At 45.4% G+C, this 24,443-nt stretch overlaps 1 protein-coding gene across 4 annotated transcripts in view; it reads left to right on the top strand.

The window, feature by feature from the left end:
- Positions 1–24,101, top strand: part of SMC1B (structural maintenance of chromosomes 1B) — a 70,710-nt gene extending 46,609 nt beyond the window's left edge. For 3 of the 4 annotated variants that reach the window (XM_075070450.1, XM_075070447.1, XM_075070448.1), the window contains 4 exons: positions 3,867–4,021; positions 15,490–15,641; positions 15,892–15,961; positions 22,615–23,089. In XM_075070450.1, coding sequence (XP_074926551.1) covers positions 3,867–4,021; positions 15,490–15,641; positions 15,892–15,961; positions 22,615–22,758 — 521 coding nt within the window. In that variant the 3' untranslated portion in view covers positions 22,759–23,089. Of the gene's footprint in view, positions 1–3,866; positions 4,022–15,489; positions 15,642–15,891; positions 15,962–22,614 lie in introns of all 4 variants that reach the window. The other variant, XM_075070453.1, reaches the window with a different exon arrangement.
- The last annotated feature ends 342 nt before the right edge of the window (positions 24,102–24,443 follow it).

Raw genomic sequence — 24,443 nt, 5'->3', positions numbered from 1 at the left:
TCACGGAACTACTGCCCCCGGATTCACGCCAGGAATTTGCCGCGTTCCTGGGGGAAGAAGGTGGCCAGAACCTCTCTCCAAGCCTCCCTCGATGCAGCCGACTCGGCAGCCAGAACTCTGGTCTCCGGTATTACCATGAGGCGTATCTCCTGGCTCCAGGTCTCCAACCTGCCACCTGAGCTCCAATATACCATCCAGGACTTACCCTTTGATGGCAAGGGTTTGTTTTTGGAAAAGACTGACCCCTGGTTGCAGAGTTTGAAGGACAATAGGGTCGTCATGCGCTCATTGGGCATGCATACCCCTGTGACCCAACATAGACCCTTCAGACCTCAACCCCACTGCCCATACTTTACACCTCGGCACAGGCAGGACCTCAGTAGGAGGCGCGGGCGGGGTGGCCGTAGACGCCAATCCGGACCCCAAAGGGTCCAAAACCACGGGCCCTCAAAGGCACCACCGGGGCCTAAGTCCAACTTTTGAAGGTGCCCGGGGACAGCATACCAGTCTCAAGACTGGATCCTTCCCCTCCTTTCTCCAACCGTCTCTCCTACTTCCTCCCGTCGTTGTCCCAACTGACCTCAGATCTCTGGGTTCTACGCATGATGAAGCAAGGATACCACCTCCAATTTGCTTCATCCCCACCTTCCCACCCCCCAACCCAGTCCCTCTTCAGGGACCCCTCTCACGAGCAAGTCCTCTTACAAGAGGTGCAGTCTCTCCTCGCCTCGGGAGCTATAGAGGAGGTACCATCAGACGAGAGGGGGAAGGGGTTTTATTCCCGCTATTTTCTGATTCCCAAGTCCAAGGGAGGCCTCAGGCCTATCCTAGACCTGCAAGGCCTCAACAAATTGATGGTCAAGTTGAAGTTCCGTATGGTCTCCCTAGGGACTATTATCCCGTCCTTGGATCCTGGAGACTGGTATGCCACCCTCGACATGAAGGACGCATACTTCCACATCGCCATCTTCCCTCCGCACAGGAAGTATCTTCGCTTTGTGGTCAACCACCAGTACTTCCAATTTACGGTCCTCCCCTTCGGCCTCTCCACGGCCCCAAAGGTATTCACGAAGTGCATGGCCGTCGTTGCAGCCCACTTCCGCCGGCAACAGATACATGTATTCCCGTATTTGGACGACTGGCTCCTCAAGGGAACCTCCCAGACTCAGGTCCAACAGCATATCGGCATAATCACAGACCTATTCTCCAGGTTGGGGCTGCTCCTCAATGCTGAGAAATCCACTCTGGTCCCCACACAAAGGCTGGACTTCATAGGGGCAACGCTGGACTCCACTCAAGCCAGGGCTTACCTCCCTCAGCCCCACTTCCAGACGATCGTGTCGATTATTCGAGGTCTGCAGACCTCCCCAATCACCTCGGCTCGCATGTGCCTCAGCCTACTGGGACATATGGCCGCATGTACTTATGTGACCAAATATGCCAGGCTCCACCTGCAACCCTTTCAAACGTGGCTCAATTCAGTCTACCACCCAGGCAGGGACCCTGTAGACGTCCTGGTGACAGTTCCCCCGAGCGCCTTACGCTCTCTCGATTGGTGGCTAACTCCATCCCTGGTATGTGCAGGGATACCGTTCCATCCACCGCCGCCTTCGCTGTCCTTAACGACGGATGCATCATCCCTCGGTTGGAGGGCTCCCCTAGGTCACCTTCGTACCCAGGGTCTTTGGTCGTCGCAGGAGCTGACGCTCCACATAAACGTCCGGGAGTTGAGAGCAGTCCGCCTCGCGTGTCAGGCATTCCAACAACATCTTCACGGCCGTTGTGTTGTCTGTGTTTACAGACAACACAACGGCCATGTATTATATCAACAAACAGGGGGGGACTCACTCTTCTCCCCTGTGTCAAGAGGCCATTCGACTCTGGGACATCTGTATGGTCCACTCGATAGACCTGGTGGTGCCCTTTCTCCCGGGGGTTCGGAACACTCTGGCGGATCGGCTGAGCCGATCCTTCCTCTGTCACGAATGGTCAATAAGACCAGACGTCATCCATTCGATCTTCTAGAGGTGAGGGTTTCCCTTCATAGATCTGTTCGCCTCTCGCTCGAACAGGAAGTGCCAGAAGTTCTGCTCCTTTCAGGGTCTCTCTCTGGGATCGATCACGGACGCATTCCTCCTGTCATGGAGGCACCACCAGCTATATGCCTTCCCACCCTTCGCTCTGGTTCACAAGGTCCTGATAAACCTCCTCAGGGACAAAGCGCATCTGATCCTGATTGCGCCTGCGTGGCCCAGACAGCACTGGTACACCACCCTGCTCGACCTGTCCATGGCCAATCCAGTTTCCCTCCCTCCGTCTCCTTCCAGACCTTATCACATAGGACCACGGCAGGCTTCGCCACCCAGACCTGCAAGCCCTTCACCTCACGGCGTGGCTCCTGCATGGCTAAACACAGCGGAGTTACGCTGTTCCGCTCCAGTACAGCATATTCTCCTCAGTAGCAGAAAGCCTGCCATTCGATCCACGTATCTGGCAAAGTGGAAACGCTTCTCTTGCTGGTGTGCAACGCAGGACGCTACTCCCTCAGAGGCCTCTATTCCCATGGTCGTAGACTATCCCTGGTATCTTAAGCAGCAGGGCCTGGCGACATCCTCTCTGAAGGTGCACTTGGCGGCTATCTCCACTTTCCATCCAGGAGAGGGTGGCCACTCCGTGTTTTCCCACTCCCTGGTCACTAGATTCATTAAGGGCCTAGAGCGCCTCTACCTTCCTGTACGTCGCCCTGCCCCTACCTGGGATCTCAATTTAGTCCTAAACAGGCTAATGCTCCCGCCTTTTGAGCCACTGGCGACTTGCTCGCTCCTGTACCTGTCGTGGAAAACAGTCTTCCTGGTGGCCATTACATCGGCCAGAAGGGTCTCCGAACTACGAGCGCTCACGGTGGACCCGCCGTACACTGTCTTTTTCACAAGGACAAGGTACGGTTGCGACCTCATCTGGCATTCCTCCCTGAGGTAGTCAGCCTTCCATACCAACCAGGACATCTTCCTCCCGGTCTTCTTTCCGAAGCCTCACTCTTCTCGACGGGAGCAGCAGTTACGCTCCTTAGATGTGCGCAGGGCGCTCGCTTTCTATATTGAACGGACGAAGTCCTTCCGGAAGTCTCCCCAGCTGTTCGTGGCAGTCGCGGAATGGATGAAAGGTCTACCAGTCTCCTCCCAGAGGATCTCCTCTTGGGTAACGGCATGCATCCGCACATGCTATGACCTAGCTCATGTCCCTTTGGGCCATCTCACGGTGCATTCAACCAGAGCTCAAGCATCATCAGCCGCTTTCCTGGCCCACGTGCCTATCCAGGAGATATGCCGCGCAGCGACCTGGTCATCAGTCCACACCTTTGCCTCGCACTATGCTCTGGTCCAACAGTCTAGAGATGATGCAGCCTTTGGCGCAGCGGTTCTGCATGCTGCCACATCTCACTCCGACCCCTCCGCCTAGGTGAAGCTTGGGAATCACCTAACTGGAATGGATACGAGCAATCACTCGAAGAAGAAAAGACGGTTACTCACCTTTGTAACTGTTGTTCTTCGAGATGTGTTGCTGATATCCATTCCAAACCCACTCTCCATCCCCACTGTCGGAGTAGCCGGCAAGAAGGAACTGAAGGGTGGCCAGGTCGGCTGGGGTATATATCCGGTGCCATAGCGGCGCCACTCCAGGGGGCACCCAGCCGACCCGCCGAGTGTTGCTAGGGTAAAAGTTTCTCCGACGAACGTGCGCGCGGACATCTAACTGGAATGGATATGAGCAACACATCTCGAAGAACAACAGTTACAAAGGTGAGTAACCGTCTTTTTATTGAGCACTTTCTGCAAAGCTAAGTTAGTTCAATTATTCTTTTGTAGCTTTTGAGGCCAGCAGAAGGGAAGCCAGAATATGTAGGCAAGAATTTGAACAGATAAAAAAAAGAAGATACGAGCGTTTCAGCCAGTGTTTTGAGCATGTCTCGGTAGCTATCGATCAGATCTACAAGAAACTCTGCAGAAACACTTGTGCTCAGGTGTGTAAAGTTTTTTAAAGTATTTGGTTAAAAAAAAGTTTACTAGCTTGCTTTAGCTCAATTAGTAATTGGAATCATAATGGTGAACGTTTCATTAACTAGGACAGTAGAATTCACTTTTTTTTACTCTCCAGAGATATGTTATGGTTTCAGTCTTGGACATGACGTTTATGCAAACAGACTAGAAGACAAAGATCATTAGGAGAATCACAATTACATGAAGAAAAGATAGCATCTAGTCTATACTTACCTGCAGCTTTCTTTTGTGCAAGAGAGGGATGGACTAATATGTTCGCTCTTTTGGGAGTTTGTTTGATTTTAGACTTCTGGAATATCCATGAAGGATGCATAAAGTATATTCACTATTTTTGGTTTTTAAAGGAAATATTATTTGGTTCACAGATCTAGTGGTGAGTATAGCAAGCATCCAGAACATTCAAGTATCCATATAACCAGTTAACAAGACTATTTTAGGTATCTCAAACCTAGCATTTTTGTTGTAGCACTCTGTACGCTTCTCTAAATAAATGGGGGGGAAAAAAACTCTTACACATACCCAGTTCATATCAGTATATTCATTTATAAAGTACTATAGAACAATTACTCCTCTGTATTTACTCCTCATCAGTCATTCAGCATGTACTTCTGAAACTTAAAAAGAAAAATATTACCAATCTTTCAAAGTAAATTATAGGAAATCTCCCACACAATTTATGCATATCAAATTAAGCAAATTTTTAAGTATTTCTGCAAATGAGTTCAAGTTTTGCTCTGTACCACAGACACATTTTCCATACTTTTTCTCCCTCGGAGAGAACATAAGAGTTGAATTATATACAGGAGATTTAACAACATAGATCTTCACAGCAATAACTGATATCTTCCTGTGCCCAACATATAAGATATCTTTTCTGGCCTCATAAAACCCAAGTTCATACCGCTTCTTATTGAAGGAGGCCATGGAGTTAAAGTTGAGATCACTCAACAGTATTAAGAGTGGGAGATCTGGAATAACCACACTTCAACAGTTAGTTATAAAATAACGTGTGGAGAAAGCCTCTGTGCAAACTGATACCAGCAGCATAGCAGTTAGCAATCCCTTACTTGTATTTTAAACATAGTGTTCTAGACCCAGCAACAGATGTACTACAGAGAGTGAGTTGGAATGATATAGAATCATAGAATATCAGGGTTGGAAGGGACCCTAGGAGGTCATCTAGTCCAACCCCCTGCTATGTAGCCTCTGACTTAATTTATACAGTCGTTTGTTTGTGTGTGTGTGTTTGTGTGTTGTTTTTGGTTTAAGAAATGTTACAGCCATTTAACACGATTTTACTCTGTTTGTTTTAAAAAAATTTAGTGCAAGACAGATTTAGAGGTATGGCAGAGGTTGGTGGATGAACTAAAACATAAGGAATGTATTTAATTCCTGCATACCTTCATAATTTAGCTGGGCCGGGCAAGTTGAGGGGAAACATAATTATTATAAACAAGTAACACTGGTGAGAGAGCTACTTTACCTGGAAAGTTACTTAAGGTTCTCCAAATCCATATAGGGGCTCTGAATAAAGGATTTAAGTTCAAAAAAGGGAATTAAACAATTGGGTCTGGAAAAGTAAACCTCTTCACTACATGGAAAAGTATAAATTTCCTTCTCTCCCAGCCTGTGTTTTATAAAACAGAGCTGACACATGTATAATCAGACAGAAATACAAGGCATCTCTTCATTTTAGACTGTTTTGAAGTTGTTAAAACACACATGGATATCTGTCATGGCGGATGACAGCTATGTTCTCTGTCTTCAAGTCAGAGATCTCCCTCCAATTAGAAAAAATGCACTATTTATTGTAAACTCTGTATATCTAGGGAATATTGTAATTTTCACTCAGAGAGGGAACTATCTTAATAGGTCATTTTTTAATTTTATTAAGCACTGAACAAAGGTGCAAGAGCCCAGAATGGAAAACCTACTTGAAGTGGAGACATCTAGACAGAGGGAGCCATTTTACTTTCACTAAAAAAGGAGAAAATGCTTGCCAGGCTAGAGGATCAGGTTTATATAGATAATGCTTCTAATTTAAGAAAATGAATTTTGAAAGCTGAAAATTGACTTTATTGGTTGGTTGGTTGTCTTAAATTTGAAGTGGATATTTCAAGAGATGACATCTGTCATGTCATCAGCAGCCGCATACAAGGTTGACTTCAGAGTGAGTCTGCCTGAAAACTCGCAAAGGACCGAAGAGTAAGCGACTCAGGGAAATTGCTTAGCAATGTCAGAGTAAGGGAGAAGGCAGGCATCCCTGTCTTGTCTCCCTTTCAAATAAAATAATCAAAGGAAAACTTACTGGTCATCACAGCAGTTCTAGGAGAAGCATACAAAATCTGAATTCCTTTCTTGGGGTCTGATCCACAGATCCTCATTGTGAGTCATCACCTATCTGTAGCTGTAGGGGGAAAATCAAAGCTGATTGGACAGCTGAAGGACTAGCTCCAACCTTCTGGAGTTCCCCTCAGGTTTTTTTGCCTCCTGTAGTTATGGGCAGGTCTGTGGTATCGGTGTCGCTTGTAAGAGACAGAATTAAGAAAAATCTGAAGACACAAGTTGTCTCCTGTCTGGAATTGTCACAGTCGTTGCCTCTTATCCCCCGACTATTCAGGTTGCAGGCTAGGAGGATGGACAAGGTAGGTCCAAACAGGAAACTGAGCAAGGTTGTGTTCCTGTTGTTCTGTATTCCTGCCAGATGCTGCAGATGGAGAAGTTTGTGCCTACTGCACTCCAGCTGCCTCATTCACTGGGTTGGAAAGATTTTGTTTTGTCTGCCTTATCCTGATCCAGGAGCTGGTTCCCCAGGAGCTCGCCACCAGCAGGCAGTCTGATAGCCAGGCTGCAAATGTCTTCAAAGATGGCACAAAAATTGAGACCCCTTCAGCAACCAGAGGCAGTTACATCAGGGCAGCAGCCTGGCACAGGGAAACCATAAGCGGGACCAGCTGAATCTGCCATGGGCAGAGCATGGAGTGGCCGAAATGGCCATTTGTATGTATGCCCTTCCACAGGTCTTACCAGTTCCAGTTCCTGTCAGGCAATTCGGTCTCCTTTCCTTAGCCCTAGGGGAAGTCCAGAATTCTGCATGGAGAGGAAAAGAAAGGAATCTCCCTCAGGAAGAAATTCCCTCTTAGGCTAGAGAGCTCTTGGATTTGGCATGAAAAATACCTTTACTGGAGAGGCTGCCATGTTGTGAGCCCCAGGAAACAGCTGCAGTGTCCCTTACGGAGGTTCTGTCCACACTCAAAAGGTCAAAGATACAGAGATGCCTGTTAACGGAAGAGTTTTGCAGGGCTCTTCATCTGACTCAAGTTCCTAGTCTCCCCTCCCCTAAGGAGTGAAAATTAAAGGGGTTCAAGAAATTACCTCAAACGTAAGAGAAAACTGGCCTGTTTTTCCTATGGACAGCAGTTCCTCTGACTCATCACCAGAGAGTGCCAGAGCTAATGGCTCTCTTCACAAGATGTTATGCATGGCAAGAAAAAGCATAGTAAAAGGAAATATAAATTGTTTACATCTGGTTCTTTTTCGTCTTCCTCCTCCAATTTGTTTTCATTCTGAGCATTGTCCAAAAAAGGAAAAAAAAAAAAAAGCTAGAAAATCTGTTTAACCTAAGTCCAAGAGAGAGGAAAGTGAGTATCATCTTCACAGGAGGAAGATTAATTCAGTCTTAGAGTCTGAGCTGCAGGATCAAGTGAAGCAAGAGGATCTCTTGCTAACTGAATTATTTGAGATGAAGTTACAAAAGCTGATTAGATACTTGGGTATTCAGTCGGATGAGTTAGTGAGGAAAAAAATTGTGGTGGAAGAAGAGAGGACTAATATAGAAAGTGGTGTGTTTTTTTGTTGTGTTTTTTTTTTTTTGCCCCCAACTTGTTAAAAATCTGAACTACATGTTCCCCCTCCTGTCTTTTCGGGGAAAGTAATTAAGACTGAGTGGGAAGCACCAACAAAGTCTGTGAGATTGTCCAGGCATGCCAAAAAAAAATTCTACAGCATGCACTATAGCAAAAAGCAGATTCTCTCTTCCCACAGTGGACAGAGCAGTTTATCGGAACTAGTCAAAGTCATTGCTGTCCCAAAGGAGAGGGACTTTTTCCTCAAAAGAACCCAATGATTGCAGACTTGGAAATGTCACTATGCCATAATGATGCTGCATCTTCCTCTCTGAAGGCTTCTGCTGCGGCACCATGTTTTGCCAGAGTGGTACTCACCTAGACAGACCGTTTGGGAGTCAGACTGCCAAAAACTGCTAAGAAATCACTTCAGTTAGGTTCAGAGTTAATGAACATCGTAGTGCCTTTAGCATTCATATCTGATTCAACCAGGGGTGCTTCCAAGTTTTCAGCACATGCTATGGCCTCCAATGTGGTGACTTGATGGCACCTCCTGGAAAGGCGACAGACAAGTCAGAATCATGTTAGCAGCTTCAAAATATTCAGAAGGGTGGTTATTTGGGGAACGATTAAACAAAGTGATACTGTAGTCTTCAGATAAATCAAAAAATGTTACAAAACTCTCAACTCCAAATCTGGGAAAAGAGATAGCTGGCTTTATTTCAGGTCTAAATATCCTTTCTGTGGCTGTTTCTCTAAGTATGGAAAGCAAGACTACAACAAAGGCAAATAGAACAAGTCTAAGCCTGGAAAGGAGAGAGACCGGTCTTCCTGCAGTGTAAATTCCAACACTAAAAACAATCCATGACTACAGTCAGAGTTCCAACAAGCAACACCTAAGGGGAGAACTGTTTAAAATTCAAGGACCAATGGCCTATCACAGATGGGTGCTGAATGTGATTTGACAGGAGTACGTCATAGAATTTTTACAACATTTTTCTCTCTTCTCCGGTATCTTCAAATCTGCAAAATAGGTGTGATCTGTAGTCTTTAGTAAATTATCTTTCGGGAATTGGTGTAATAGAGAGAGTTCCCGAGGCAGAGATGTTCTCTGGCCACTACTCAGTTTTGTTTCTGGTACCCAAGAGGTCTGGGGAGGACAGAGAAGTATTGGAGACCAGATTTAGTCTGGAGATTAAGTCCATAGTGGTGGCCATCTGCCAAAAGGATTACCTCATATCAGTAGATTTGAAGGAGACCTATCTGCATATGCGAGTTCACCAGGTGCGTGGCATGGATAATTTTCAATACAAAGTGCTGCCTTTTGTACTGTTATCTGCACCTCAAGCATTCATGAAAGTCCTCAGTGTTCTGGTTGCTATTCTCAGGCAAATGGGGATACAAATGTACTCTTTCCTAGACAACATTCTAATCAGAATCCTGTCCAAAGAGAGAGCCACTCAAGCAACAGTCCAAATGTTGCAACAGCATGGATTATAGTAAATTTTGGAAAGAGTCATCTTCAGCCATCTCAGTGCCTCATTCATCTTGGAGTGTTGATAGACTCAGAGGCCCATAAAATCTTTGTCAGCCAAAATACAGAGCAAGATCAGATCAGCAGTTACCCCTTTGAAGGATCCTAGGCACCCTAATGAGTGTTTTAGGGATGATCATGTCATAATGAGTTTTCTAGGAATAGTGCTAGGGGCAAGAATGAATGAGGACTTTCCAGAGTTTCTTGCTGTCCCTCCCTGCTGTTTTCTGACTTTTCCATCTCAGAAAGTGAGCATTCTGTCACTCATATTGAAATCCTGGGATTGATGGATGAGCCCAGATTGATTTCAGGAAAGATGGCCATGGCAGAGCCAGAGAGATCTGTCATAACAATAGATGCCAGTCTGGAAGGATGGGAAGCATTCTCTGAGAAGTCGATGGCTGTAGGGACATGGTTCTTCTTGGAACTAAAGAAGAGCATACATTTTTCTAGAGATCAGGGCAATAAAATATAACTGGCCGCAGCATTACTGAATGGTGGTCTTCTGGTAATGGCGGACAATGTCAGCGATGGCATACATAAACCATTGAGTGGAAGGGGAGAGGACTCAAGTTAAGGGATCTACTAAAGGAACAGTATCATTGCTGCAGTGAGCAAAGGCTCATCTATAGTCTATCAGGGCCTTGCATATTAAAGGCACCAATCCAGCAGTGGGCACCAGAGCTCACTCAGGACACGGGCAGAGATGGGGCATTGAAATTTGTAAAGCTGCAACTTGGTCATCTGCGTAAAGATTGACTAAATTTTACAAGATAGATATTCATCTTCGGATGATGCAGCCTTTAACAGATGGGTTCTGCATGCTGTGGTGATTCCTTTCTCTGTGATATTATTTTGTTCTCTCCCTAGGAATTTTGTCATTGCTGAGAATATCCCACACTGAGGATCTGTGGACCTAGCCCTGAGAGAGAATGGGAAATTTTATGGCAGCTTATCTGAAAATTTTCCCTTCTTCAAACAGATCTGGCCCTCCCTGAAAAAGGCAGATCTGTTTAACTCATGCTTACAGTTCTCTGCAGTAGTTAAAATTTTCTTGTTGTTTGTTTGTAATGTTCTCTTGGTGAATATTTTTCGCAAGATGAGAGGTTTGGGTTTTTTTAGTTTCATAGTCCACAGGAGTTAGCTGTGGAAGCATCTTGAAACTGAGGTGGTCTCCTGAAGGTGGGGACTAGTCTCTCGTCAGCTGTCCACCTAGCCTTGTTTCTGCCTCCTGCAGGTACAGACAGGCAATGATCAGTTATCAATCTTTGGATCTTTCCCTTCAACGAAGGGAAAGTTTTTTTTCAGATAAGCAACCATGAATTCTCCCAGTTTGAGGAAGTTACTGCTAAAATAAAATTTGTGAAGAACCTCTGGAAAATATCTGTATTCAGTTCTTTCAAAAGCTTTTTCCATCTCCAACGAAGTCAGCTAAGCTTGGGGACCTCTAAAATGCCTAAAACAGGGATGTGAGGCAAGTATCTGGTGTTGAGCAGTGAGGAGCGGCTGAAGATAAGACAGTCTGATCCGCTGAGAAGAAGAGTTCGGGCAAGAGAAAAAGTTTAGACAGAAGCCTAACGTTTATGTTCAATAGGAGAATGGAGCAGTGAGAGCCAGAGATTTCATAGTTTCAATGTAAAAACTTCTTCGCCCTGTCAGTTCCTTCTCACCATCTGTGGTGGTTGGTTGGAATGCCTTCCCCTTGCCTTGCAAGTGGATAGCATTTTTTCTCTTTGTCTCATCCTTGTTATGAAATCCTCTAGGAGGAGACAGGTAGGTCCTTCATTCGATCTGCTACTGCGACAAAGAGTTGGGGTGTTTTACGAAAGGGCTTTGTTTGCTCGATATAAAATGTGAGAGCCCTACGGACGTCTAGGGAGCGCAGTTGCTGATCTCGGCGTGATGAGTGTGGCTTCAGGAAGAAGACCGGAAGGAAGATATCTTGATTGATATGGAAGGCCGGTAACACTTTAGGGAGGAAGGCCGGATGTGGTCACAGCTGTACCTTGTCCTTATGAAACACTGTATAGGGGGGGTCGACCGTGAGAACCTGAAGTTCGGAGACTCGTCTTGCCGATATAATGGCTATGAGGAATGCTGTCTTCCAGGACAGGTACAGCAGCGAGCAGGTTGCCAGCAGCTCAAAGGGAGCATCCATAAGTTTGGCTAGAACTAGGTTGAGGTCCCAGGTTGAGGCGTGGCGGCGGACCTGTGGGTATAAACATTCCAAGCCCTTGAGGAACCTTGAAACCATGGGGTGAGAGAAGACCAAGCGGCCGTTCTCCCTTGGGTGGAAGGCAGAGATGGCTAGGCCGTGTTGTTTTAGGGACCAGAGGTAGTCCAAGATGGTAGGAACCGGTGCCTCAGTAGGAACAACGTTACGCTGCTCGCACCAGCAGGAGAAACGCCTCCACTTGGCCAGATACGTTAACCTAGTGGAAGGTTTCCTACTACCCAGGAGTACTTGTACCAAGGCAGAGCAGCGTAACTCGGACTGGCTTAACCATGCAGCAACCGTGCTGTAAGGTGAAGAGACTGCAGGTCTGGGTGGTGAAGACTGCCATGGTCCTGAGTTATGAGATCCGGCCAAAGAGAGAGGGGGATTGGGTTGGCCAGCGAGAGGTCGAGCAACATGGTGTACCAGTGTTGCCTCGGCCATGCTGGAGCGATCAAGATCAGGTGGGCTCTGTCTCTGCGGAGCTTGAGCAGGACCCTGTGGACCAGCGGGAATGGTGGAAAGGCATAAAGGAGATGGCTCATCCACAGTATCAGGAATGTGCCTGATAGGGAACCCGGGGAGTGACCCTGGAAGGAGCAGAACACGTGGCATTTCCTGTTCTTGCGGGAGGCAAAGAGGTCTATGCGGGGAGAACCCCACTTCCGGAAAACAGAATGGATCATGTCAGGACGAATTGACCACTCGTGAGACAGGAAAGATCTGCTGAGGTGATCCACCAGAGTGTTCTGAACCCCTAGGAGAAAAGATGCTACCAGGTCGATCGAGTGGGCTATGCAAAAGTCCCAGAGCTGGATGGCTTCCTGACAAAGGGGGGAGGAATGTGCACCGCCCTGCTTGTTTATGTAAAACATGGCTGTTGTGTTGTCTGTGAACACTGAGACACAACGGCCTTGTATATGCTCTTGAAAAGCCCGGCACGCAAGGCAGACTGCCCTCAACTCCAGCACACTGATGTGCAAGGTCAGTTCTTGAGCTTACCAAAGGCCTTGAATACAGAGATCCTTGAGGTGGGCTCCCCAACCCAGAGATGACATGTCCGTGGTCAGGGCCATTGAAGGTTGAGGCAGGTGGAAAGGCATCCTTGCGCAGACCAGGGTGGGCGACAGCCACCAGTTCAGGGAGTTTATGATGTTCGGGGGGATCGTGAGGATCATGTCTATGTTGTCTCTGCCCGGGTGGTATACCGAGTTGAGCCAAGTTTGAAGGGGATGGAGGCGTAGTCTGGCATGTTTGGTCACGAACGTGTAGGCCGCCATGTGACCTAGGAGGCCGAGACAAGTGCGAGCCGAAGTTGTCGGCGAAGTTTTGCAGGCCTTGGATAATTGATACCATCACCTGAAACTGGGGCTGTGGTAAACAGGCTCTGGCTAGAGTGGAGTCCAGGATGGCCCCAAGGAAGTCTATTCTCTGAGTGGGAACCAGAGTGGATTTTTCTATATTGATCATCAGGCCTAGTTGTCTGAATAGGTCCTTGATGATGCCCACATGATGGGTGACTTGTGTCTCAGAGGTCCCTCGAATGAGCCAGTCGTCGAGATACAGGAAGATGTGTACTCGACGATGACAGAGGGAGGCAGCGACTACAGCCATGCATTTTGTGAATACTCATAATCCACCTGAAGATACATATTCTGGGCCACGTGCCTCAGAAGATCCCGATGGGCCCTCAGGTCAATTGGGGGAGGGCTGGAGGAGGATGCCACCGCCTCATCTGGAGAGGAGGAAGAGGAGAGGCCAGGTACAGGAGGGTCCTACGTGGGCTCTTGTTCTTGGGTGGTGTCAGGTTCAGGTGGGACCTGAGAGTCTGTCGGTGGAACAGACGCTTCATCCCTACCTGCAGGAGTGGGGCGACTTGCAGGAGTGGGGCTGCTTACAGTCGCCTCTGGCACCCGATGTTCAGATGGCACAGAGCGTGGCGCTTCTGGGTGCGCACCTTGGGCTTGGTGATACGTCCAAGGTGTCCAGAACGACCACTGATGAGGCCCTTGTTCTTGACCCTGGGTCTCCTGGAAGACTCGGCTGGGCACATCTGAGTCACGGTCCTGTGCATAGGAAGCACTGTCCGCGTGAGATGACACTGAGGTGTGTCTAGACGGCCAAGGAGTAGCTGTGAAACCCTGAGAAGGGGCCACGTTTCTAGACACTCTCTCTCTCAGTGCGGCACCGGGGAGGAGTACAGGGCACCATAACGGTACCGTGAACGAGACAGGGACTTGCGACCGTAACGGTGCTGGGAGGTCGACTGAGATCTCAAGGCTCATCGCCTGAAACGACTGCAAGAGCCGCAGTGCTGGGAACGGTGCCGGGAGCTGGATCGGTACCGGGATTGCAAGGCCGGCGAACGGGATGCTGAGTGGTGCCGCGAGTGCGACTGGTACCATGATGGAGAGCGGTGCCAGGACTGCAAATGGCACCAGGACCGAGAACGCCGGTGGGACCAAGATCTTGATTGGTGCCTCTCTAGCGGTGCCGACGGAGGGTGGCCTCAGCGGGGCAGGCTTGCCAATAGAGTGAATGACCCGCACCGGCAGTGCTTGGAGTTGAGGCAGTGCAGACTCCGTCAGTGCAATCAAATCCCTCGCCGTGGAAAAGGTCTCGGGCGTGGACGGGATAGTGAGCTCGACCACAGCATGCGCCAGGGAGCTTTCAGGCACCGGATTCGAGGGTCCTTGCGGGACCGGAATCAATGGTGCCGAAGCTGGTGGTGCCGTGTCAGGTGTTGGTGTCAGGCGGTCCAACTTGGGTGCTCCGACTGTGGTACAAGTGGCACTGAAGCAGCAGGAGTCTTATGATGCTTCTTGACTCACAGTGACAGGGACCGGTGCCGAGGCGACATCGGTGCCGGCGACGGTCGGTGCCGAGGGACCTTAGTGGTACCGGGGCGATCCGGAATGGAAAGAGCGCTTCTCCCTGATACAGATTGTTCAGCGCTCAGTGCCGAGGGCGTTGGACTAAGAGCTGCCTCCATCAGGAGCTGTTTGAGGCGAGAGTCCCGCTCTTTCTTCGTCCTCGGCTTAAAGGCCTTACAGATCCGGCACTCATCTGAGAGATGGGATTCCCCAAGGCACTTAAGGCAGGAGTTATGGGGATCTCCCGTTGCCATCGGCTTATGGCAGGCCGAGCACGATTTGAAGCCCGGTGACCCGGGCATGAGCCCCGGTACCAGGTGGGGAGGAAGGAGCTAATCCCCGATCCCCTCGCAACTATATACACTAAATATATTATAGAAACGACTAAAACTAACTACAACTATAGAGATTATAACTATATACACAACTATTAATAAGGAACTACAAGTTGCTAGGGAAGTGGAGATTAGTTAAGCCGCGCTCCACTGTTCCAACGACTGACACGGGTGGTAAGAAGGAACTGAAGGGCGGTTAGGTCGGCAGGGGTATATATTCACCACCATAGCGGCACCACTCCAGGGGGCAACCCATCCGACCCACCGAGTGTTGCTAGGGTAAAAATCTTCTGGCGAACGTGCACGCGGCACACCCACACGTAATTGGAATTGATATGAGCAAGCACTCGAAGAAGAAGGAAAAGTGTTGAAAATATGACTAAGATGTCAGTCTGCCTTAAATGGTGATTCTTTGATTATGATGTCTGTCATATCCAAAAGGTTTCACAAGATAGATTTTTCTAGAACCCCATTTTAGCAATGTCTCTCTTAAATACAAATACACAGTTATTCACTACAAATCGGCCAAAATGTCAAATTTAAACTTTAAAATACAAACAATAGCAACCCTAAGCTAAACATTTCATATGTTTAAGTATTAACTAAATATTGAGCCATGTGTGTTTCAGGCATTTCTCAGCCCTGAGAATCCTGAGGAACCATATCTAGAAGGCATTAGCTATAACTGTGTGGCTCCTGGAAAACGCTTTATGCCAATGGACAACTTGTCAGGAGGTGAAAAATCTGTGGCAGCACTGGCTCTTGTGTTTGCAATACACAGGTAATATGGTGACATAAATTTTACAGTACCATCTTTTTACTAATCTTTGAGCATCATTGGTGTGGAAACAAATGTAGCATAGTATTTTCAGAAGGCATTTTGAACATTTTGTTATGTCCAAAAGTGTGTGTTACGTTCCTGTTCTGTTCTTGACATTACTATTTCTTGGTCAAAATTTTATGGGACGATCTAAAACCTAAAAATATTAGTATATCTATATAAAAGTAATTGACTCTCTTTTATTTTTAAGTTTCCGTCCTGCCCCTTTCTTTGTTTTGGATGAAGTGGATGCTGCACTGGATAACACAAACATTGGCAAAGTAAGTTATTCCTTCTGTTATCTAAAATTAATTTACAGATAATATAATGACATAGTGGTATCCTTTTGCGGAAGGATGGTTGTTTAATTTGGGGAGGCTGGGACAAAGAGAGAAGTTCAGTTATTCTCTACTGGCATAAATCAAAACAGACTGCATGAGGGACAAATTTAAGAATTTGAGTGATGGTTCCTGTGTGTATTCCATATATGGGTACACGTGAACTGTGGGACTGTCTGGAAACTTTTAGTAAGCAGTGCCCATTGATTCACACATGCACACAAGTATGTTAGAGTTAAGGTTGTTGTCATGGAGTGCTCTACTTACCACTGGTCTGGCGCCGCCTCCTTGTTCTCGGGATTAGCTCGAGGCTGACAGCCTCATCCATGGCTTGCATGAAATTGCTCGGTCTCTGGTCTGCAGCTCTTTTTCCTCCAAAACCCTCAGTGTCTCCTTTGTGACTCAGCCCTCTGACTAGGTCACTCAGTGAGTCCCCTTCTGGGGTAAAAGGTCCAACAGGGCCTATTTGCAGCCCTGTCTTTGGGCTCAGTTCTCTCAGTCCTTAAACAGTCCAACAGGGCCTATCCCAGCACACTCTCTCTCTCTCTCTCTCTCTCTGCAGCCCTCCCTGGGCTTGCTCTGGCATCTGTCCCTTTAGTCCTGACCCCAGCTTTCCAGCTGGGTCAGTCTCAGTTCAGCCCCCTTCTTTGGTAATATAATTTCCAATATAGCCCCTTACTTGGGCCTGCTTAAACTCCCTTCTGTTAGGGCACTGCCACTTGCCCACTGGCTGTTAGGGGGGACCCACACCTGCCCACTACTTCAGGTCCTGACCCAGGGATGCTACAAATAGCAGCCCCATGCTGCTTCCTTTAGCCCTGTTGCTATTCCCTGGGCCACATCCCACATGTCTGTCTTCCTTCCTCTCTGGGTTTGCCAGCCTGCCAACTCCTTCTACTCAGGGAGTGAATACAGCCTGTCTGTAGTCCTTTTTAGCTGCTCCTCCATTGCCGCTACCTACTTATACAAACCCTGCCTCTCCCTGCCCAGCTGAGCCTGCTTTCACTCATTCCTTACTCCCCAGCTCCACCTCCCGGTGCACACTTGTGGAATTAACCTGTCTAGCTGACTTAACCCCTTTCATTCTTCTGTGGTGTGGACACCTCATCACCACTGTATTTCATTAAAAAAAAAAGTATTTGGAATTTCTTTTTTAATTTACCCTTAACTCTACCAGGGGTCTGAGATGTGTAGTATGAAATATAATATTATGTTGAATATAAAACCACAACTGTAATTTTAGTGTTATACAAATAATTACTTGAAGATCTTAATGGAAGTGTATGACATGAGCCTAATCTGTGAATTGACAACATCATGATCTGTTCAGCAAGCCTCCAGTTTGGGGTCTCTAACCATCAGGCCCTACTTGGCAGATAGTTTCAACCTGTGGGACTCCATTGACAAGTTCAAAGAGAGCCTATCACAGGACTGGGTGGAGAAGTTCACTACTCTAATAGATGAAGGCAAGGCGGTAGCCAGAGGTGTCCTCCAGATGGCCTGAGATGCTATGGACTTGGCATCCAGGGTGGTCATCTCTGCAATAGCCATGAGGCATAGCTCCTGGTTACAGATCTCCGGGCTGTCCCAGGAGATCCAATCCATCCTCTAGGACCTCCCTTTCAAGGGAACAGGGCTCATCTCGGAGTTAACTGATGCTAGACTCGACAGTCTTAAAGAAGCCCAGGCCACCCTCCGCTCCTTGGGTCTACATACTTCCAAGCAGGCTAAAAAGCCATTTTGCCCCCTGCTGCCTCTGCAGTCGTTGAGGTCTTGTGGTTCCCTGGCTCTGGCTCCTACAAAAAGAAGGGCAAAGATGGGTTTTAAGTGATGCCACCAGTTGTCGTCTTGTCAACGTGCCCAGCCTGGTTCTTCTAGGGACTAAGGCAGCCAAAAGTAGTCATTTTGAGGATGTGCCTGAGAACGATGCCCCAGTCATTGCACTGGATCCATTCCCCATCCCCCTGCGCCCTTTTCAGTTGGCCTGGTCCCATATCACCTTGGTCTGCTGGGTGCGCGACACTGTCTCAGCAGGCTATACCCTGCCGTTTGTAGCCAATCAACCCTTCCATCCCCCTTCCCCATCCCTCTTCATGGATCCTTCTCATGAGCAACTCTTCATTCAGGAAGTCGAAAACCTCCTGCACCTAGGGGCATGGAAGGAAGAGGATTTTACTCCTGCTTGGACTTTGGCTTCTGGCCCCAGCAAATCTAAGCCAGCCCTCGTGACCCCATTAAAATGGGGTTGTGACCTACTTCAGGTCCTGACCCACAGTTTGAGAGCCACTGTGACTAGTGCAAACAGCTGTTGCTGCAGCTTCTCTAGGCAGAGCCGTTCTGCAGTCTGTGTCATAGGACTCCAGACATACATCTCCTTTTAAAGTGACACTGCTTGTGAATCAGCTGAAGTGCTTTATACTTAGGGACAATCACTCAAAGAAAGGGGTTACTCACCTTGTAGTCACTAGAGTTCTTCAAGATGTGTTGTCCCTATGTGTGGTGCACTACCCACCCTCCTTCCCTGCTGCCTGGTTTCCCCCTACTGGGAACTGGTGCTAGAGAAGGAACAATGATGGCAACAGCCCCCTTTCTCCATTCAGTGTGGAACATGAGGAGAGCCGGAGAGCATGCGCAAACCACACAGACACTGCTAGGGAAAAATCTCTGATCCCGAGGCCTGGTCTACACTGGCGGCGGGTGTCGATGTAAGATACTTCGACTTCAGCAACGGTATTCCCGTAGCTGAAGTTGCGTATCTTATTCCGACTTACCTCCCGTCCTCACTGCGTGGGATCGACGTCCGCGGCTTCCCGTGTCGACTCCAGTACCGCCGCTTGCTCCGGTGGAGTTCCGGAGTCGACGGGAGCACGTTCGGGGATCGATTGCTACCCGCTGATACGGCGGGTAGCATTGACATACCCTGAGTATTTGGAGCACATGCACAACCTGAAGTGCACTGCACATAGGGACAACATATCTTGAAGAACTCAAGTGACTACAAGATGTAGCCTTATTAATTTCTGGATTCATATATTGATTGGTTTTTATATTAGATCACAGTGACCTGGGTGAAGAGTTCAGCCTCCTAAATGACTACAGTATCAGGATTAGCAGGGTGAGATTCATCATTAGGAATATCATTAGCCTTGGAGACTCTAGGAACACATGGGAAACAATGACCACAACTGATGTACTTACAAATTCTCAACTATCCTTCTATTAAAATCTTAGTAACCTGATATCAAAAACTATAACAGGAAAGAAAGGGATAACATAGCATGTCTAGTCCTAATACTGGTATCACTTACATTTCCTGGTAGGGATGGTGAAGTGTGAACCATTATTCTCTTCATTGTCATAATCACCAGTGATTGTCATCCTGGCATCTCCCTCCCCCAAGACACTAAGGCTAGGATACAGCCTTTATAATGTGTTATGCTGATTCCCTCTGTTCCATGTATAATGGTTTCAGCCCCTTTTCCTTATGTGGGTTTCCACACCCCACTAATATCAGGGTGTCTTGCTTTTCATAAGCTAACACCATAGTTCTCTTTATTCTCATTAACATCTATGTCCATGAGTTACCATAGCAACTTGAGGTTATTAAAGAATCCCCTGAAATGTTACTCTCTGGCATCTTGTGATATTAACTGGCACATTGCAGCATATTTTCCAGTCTGTTGCTGCATAGTTTCTAGAGCACCAGCACTTAACACATCTTTTTACTGTAATCTTACTTAACCCTATACTAGTTATCTTTCAATTAACTAGTCATGGCAATCTGTTTCAGGCCTGAGACCTTGTGTGGCTAAGCTGAATACATTACAGGCCTGGGCCTGTAGCCTGTGTTGTACAACATTAATTTAATATTTCTGTTTCACCTCTATATCCTAAATATACCTAAGATCTTTTGTTTTGGGCTACAAAGATGAGTTACCCTTTCATATTTTATGAAGGTTTGCAGTTAGATACAAAATATTTCCAAATACAAATCTCAAAAGAAGCTAACATTTTAGGCATTTGAGACAAAAATGTTTTTGAGAGGAGAGGTGTTAGAAGTAATTGATATCTTCTGTAAAACACATCTCAACCATAAATGTTCTCCTCTTGAAGAATAAAAGACTTCAGCTTGTTTAGAAAAGAAATCTGTGTCAGTAAGGATATTTTTAGAATTCTTTGAGAGTTTAAAATGAAAAAAGAGAGTTAAATAGATCTACTTTTATTACTTTGTTTATAGCTGTAATATCACATCCTAAGCATCACTCCTCTTTGGAATATCCTGAATAGAAAACATCCTCACATTCTCTTACATAACCACATCTTTCTAAAATTTTACAAAGTTTGTTTCCTTGTGATAAAGATCATGTCTATACCAGAGCAGTGCCGTGTTCTTTGAGAAAATGCTCGTTGGTTGTTTGCCTTTTGATCAAATAGGTTGTATATCTAGGAACTATCATTTGTAGTACATTTTACAGCTTTCAATTAAATATTATCAAATATTCTCTGCAGAGCAGCAGTCACAATAATACTTCTATACATGTTTGAAAATGTAGCATAAAAGAAAATAATGTAGAATATTACAGCAAAACAGAAGTTAAACTGCATTCCAGTCAGTGTAAACTTACTGGGAGATAAATATGGAATTATGGCTAATGAAGTATCATCCTCTTTGACGACACCTGGTACCTGTCACTGCTTGGCAAAAAGCAGACTTCCTAGGATTTTCTTTAATAATAGGGCCCTACGAAGTTCACTGCCAAGAAAAACATGTCACAGACCTTGCAATCTGGTCCCCGGAAAATGTGGTCTTTTGTGTGCTTTTACCCTATGCTATACAGATTTCATGGGGGGGAGACTGGCATTTCTCAAATTGGGGATCCTGATCCAAAAGGAAGTTGTGGGGGGGGTCACAAAGTTTTTTTGGGGGCAGGGGGTTGCAGTATTACCACCCTTAAGTCTGCACTGCCTTCAGAGCCGGGCAGCTGGAGAGCAGCAGGTGTTGGCCAAGCACCTAGTTCTGAAGCCAGTGCCCCACCAGCAGCAGACCAGAAGAAAGGGTGGCAATACCATACCATGCCATACCTTCTGCATTGCTGCTGGCAGCGGCTCTGCCTTCAGAGTTGGGATCCTGGCCAGCAGCCAGTGCTTTCCAGTTGCCTAGTTCTGAAGGCAGCGCTGTCACCAGCAATAGCACAGAAGTAAGGGTAGCAGTACTGCAGCTCCTCCTACAATAACCTTGTGACCGTCCCACAACTCCTTTTTGCATCAGGTCCCCTACAATTACACCATCATGAAATGTCAGATTTAAATAGCTGAAATCATGAAATTTGCTATTTTAAAAATCCTATGACCATGAAATTGCCCAAAGTGGACAGTGAATTTTGGTAGTGTAATAATTTCATACAATAAGGTAAGCAACCAAAAAAGCCATCAAAACCTAAGCGTGTGATCTGTCATTCTCTGAACAAGTGTATGAAAATAATTCTCACAAAATTCAATAAGAGTAAAGTCAAGATTGTAATTATGTAAAATAATTTATTAATAACTTTTATATCAGTATTGAGGTCTTCTCCAACTCTTCTCATTGCTTCAGTTTCCTCAGCTGTAAATGGTGATCTTACCTGCCGTGGGAAAAACCTGAGAGACCTTCAGATGAAGGGACCTTTATATATTTGCCAGTGTTTTTGAGTTTGTTACAGAAAATAATGTTGTTTGGAAATAGAAAAAATATGCTTAATAAATACTACATGTACTTTTTGCATATGAACAGGTTAGTATATATACAGTACTTATTGGGATCCACCGAGTTTTGGAAAGGTCTGGTTAGTGGAAGCTTGTTGGAGATCTTCTGCTGTAATATGGCTAGAGGGCTTTAAACTGACAATTGAAAGAAAAAACTTTCCTAAACCTTTTAGTTGTGTATAATACTAACTCTTTATAAAAGTTAGTTTCAGAATGGATTATGGTCAGTCATCTTGAAAACTAGTCAGGTTTTAAAATCTTCAGAATAATTTCAGCAACTATGCCTACTTATGACATAGCAGATAAAAATGTACACACAGAGTGATTAAAAAATGTTGCTTCTATTTTTCATTTAGAATTTTATCTTCTGTTGTGGTATGATGTCTTCTTTATTCACCTCAAATTATAAATGTAACTCTATGCAGTAACACTTCACAACTAGTGAAAAAACATTTTCTGCCACATAAAACAGCACAGTAATACACATTTGTAATCTGCAAAACATTATGTAAGTGGTAACAAGCTGTAAAATTTACGGCTTATACATGGAAATCTACCTAACAGCATTGTCAAGTAAAATGCCTTACGTTAACTTTAGAAATGTCACATTTCTAAAGTGGACTGTTTTTTCATATACATTTTTAAAAGGGCCAAACCTATGGGGTCATACTGTGAACCTACATCATGTACAGTGTCTTTCTTGGCCAGTTATATTCCCCCTTTTACCCTGCCCATTTCATAAATGAATTCTGTCTGCTGAGTAATTCATTCCTTTTTCCATTGTTCCCTAATCAATTTGTGATTTAAATCTGACAGAACCTACTTATCCTAAAATTTGTGGCTTTTCTCCAAAGGTATCAAGCTTCATCAAAGAGCAGGCAGAGGAACAGTGTCAGATGATAGTTATTTCTCTAAAGGAGGAGTTTTATTCCAGAGCAGATGCATTAATTGGAGTCTGTCCAGAGGTACAAATAATCTTTATTATTTTTCTGTCTTGATTTCAATCAAATTAACTTCATGTGGCAATTAAACTATTAAAAAAAAATTCCAGCTACAGCCAATTATTTCTTAAGAAATGACCCCCTCCCACTTTAATGTTCATTTAAAAAAAATTCTCTAACAAGTGTATCAAGAGCTGGGTGGTTCAAATGCATTGTTTGCCATTCAGGAACAGTCATTAGTAAGAGTTTAATAGTGTTCCAGAACAAGCAATGTATAGTTAAGTGGTCCTTCTGATAACTGCATCATCTTATAGATTATGCTTATTTTTAATATATATGCTTGTAAACTGATTTGATTCTTCCTCCTTTCAGCAAGATGATTACATGTTTAGTCAGGTACTGACTCTGGATCTCACTGTGTATCCAGACATTGATGACAGTGAACGAAAAGAGAAGCACAGATACAGTTCCCCACGAGAATAAAACATGAAAGTTTCAGGGCCATCTGTGAATAACAAAATTGATTTCTACAGCCACCTTTATGACAAGTTGTATAAGCTTTTTGAATATGGCTTTTAAATATTCTTATACAGAAGTCAAAGAATTTAGCTTCATCACCCACAAAGCCATTTCTTAGAATTTGGAGAAGAATAAATGATTGTATTAATTGACCTAGTTTTGTTTAGGGTTTTATGGAGTACATGTTCTTGTTGTGTTACAAATTCAAAATACGCTTTTGAAAGACATTACTGAAATTGCTAAATTCTAGTGACTAATGCCTAATCTCGTTAAGTATGTTCTTGTTGGTTAGCATTATTAGGTCCCATTAATATAAAAACTGATGAATGATGAGTATCTTTTTGAATATGGATGCTATGTTAAATTCATATGATGGCTGTCAAAAACTGCAAACTTCATCTGTTAAAGGTAACTTTTCAATGTTAAGATATTGAGAATTAAAATGTTGGAAAAAATATTGAAATGTATAGCATTTTTTTCTTATCAGGAAGATTCTCACTACAAGGTTTCAGATGTGGTTAGGTTAAATATAAAGATACAAGTTCTAGTAGCATATTTTTTTTAAAACTATATATTAGAAGAGCTACTCTTAGAGAGGGAGACATTATTTTCTGTTTCCAACACTTGTAAAAGACCCTTACATTTCTCCTGAAATTGAATCCAGAGCTTCCTGGTGCCATGTTCTGTGAGGCCCAGAAACTGATGAAAGCTAGCTCGCTCCATATTACGTGGCCATGTTTGCTGTTCATTGCCAAACCACAAAGAGGTATACAGCTTCCCCCTCTCCCGCAATCAAAACTGTTCCTTGGTGGGTTTTCTCCCCTGCCTTTTAGCAAACAGCCTGTCAGCACAGATGGCAGACAATGTAGATTATTCATAACACTTTATGGCCAGATGTGATACCCTTACTCATGATGTCCAATAAACTACAGTAGCATTAGTAGAGCCAGATGCATCATTTAATGACCGTCTAGGTTTATGGCCTGTTTCCTCTGCTTGAGAATCCAGACTCATAGTCTTATTCAAAATAGGATTTCAAAGCAAGTTACTTTTTGATTAACTGAATGCATCACACTGAACAGTCACGTTCTAGGTATATCCCTTTCAACTATAAGTTTTCCTGAGCTAGTTGCAAGTCAGTCCTCCTTGCAAGATAACTGAAACATGGATATTCTACTGCCAGTAGCTTCCTGCCAGTAGAATGCATGTTGAAGAAATCCCAC

This window comes from Chelonoidis abingdonii, chromosome 1 (assembly GCF_003597395.2).
Source record: "Chelonoidis abingdonii isolate Lonesome George chromosome 1, CheloAbing_2.0, whole genome shotgun sequence".
Taxonomy (NCBI): domain Eukaryota; kingdom Metazoa; phylum Chordata; order Testudines; family Testudinidae; genus Chelonoidis; species Chelonoidis abingdonii.
Note: the sequence above shows the minus strand (reverse complement) of the source record. Positions and strands in the feature narration are given on the sequence as shown.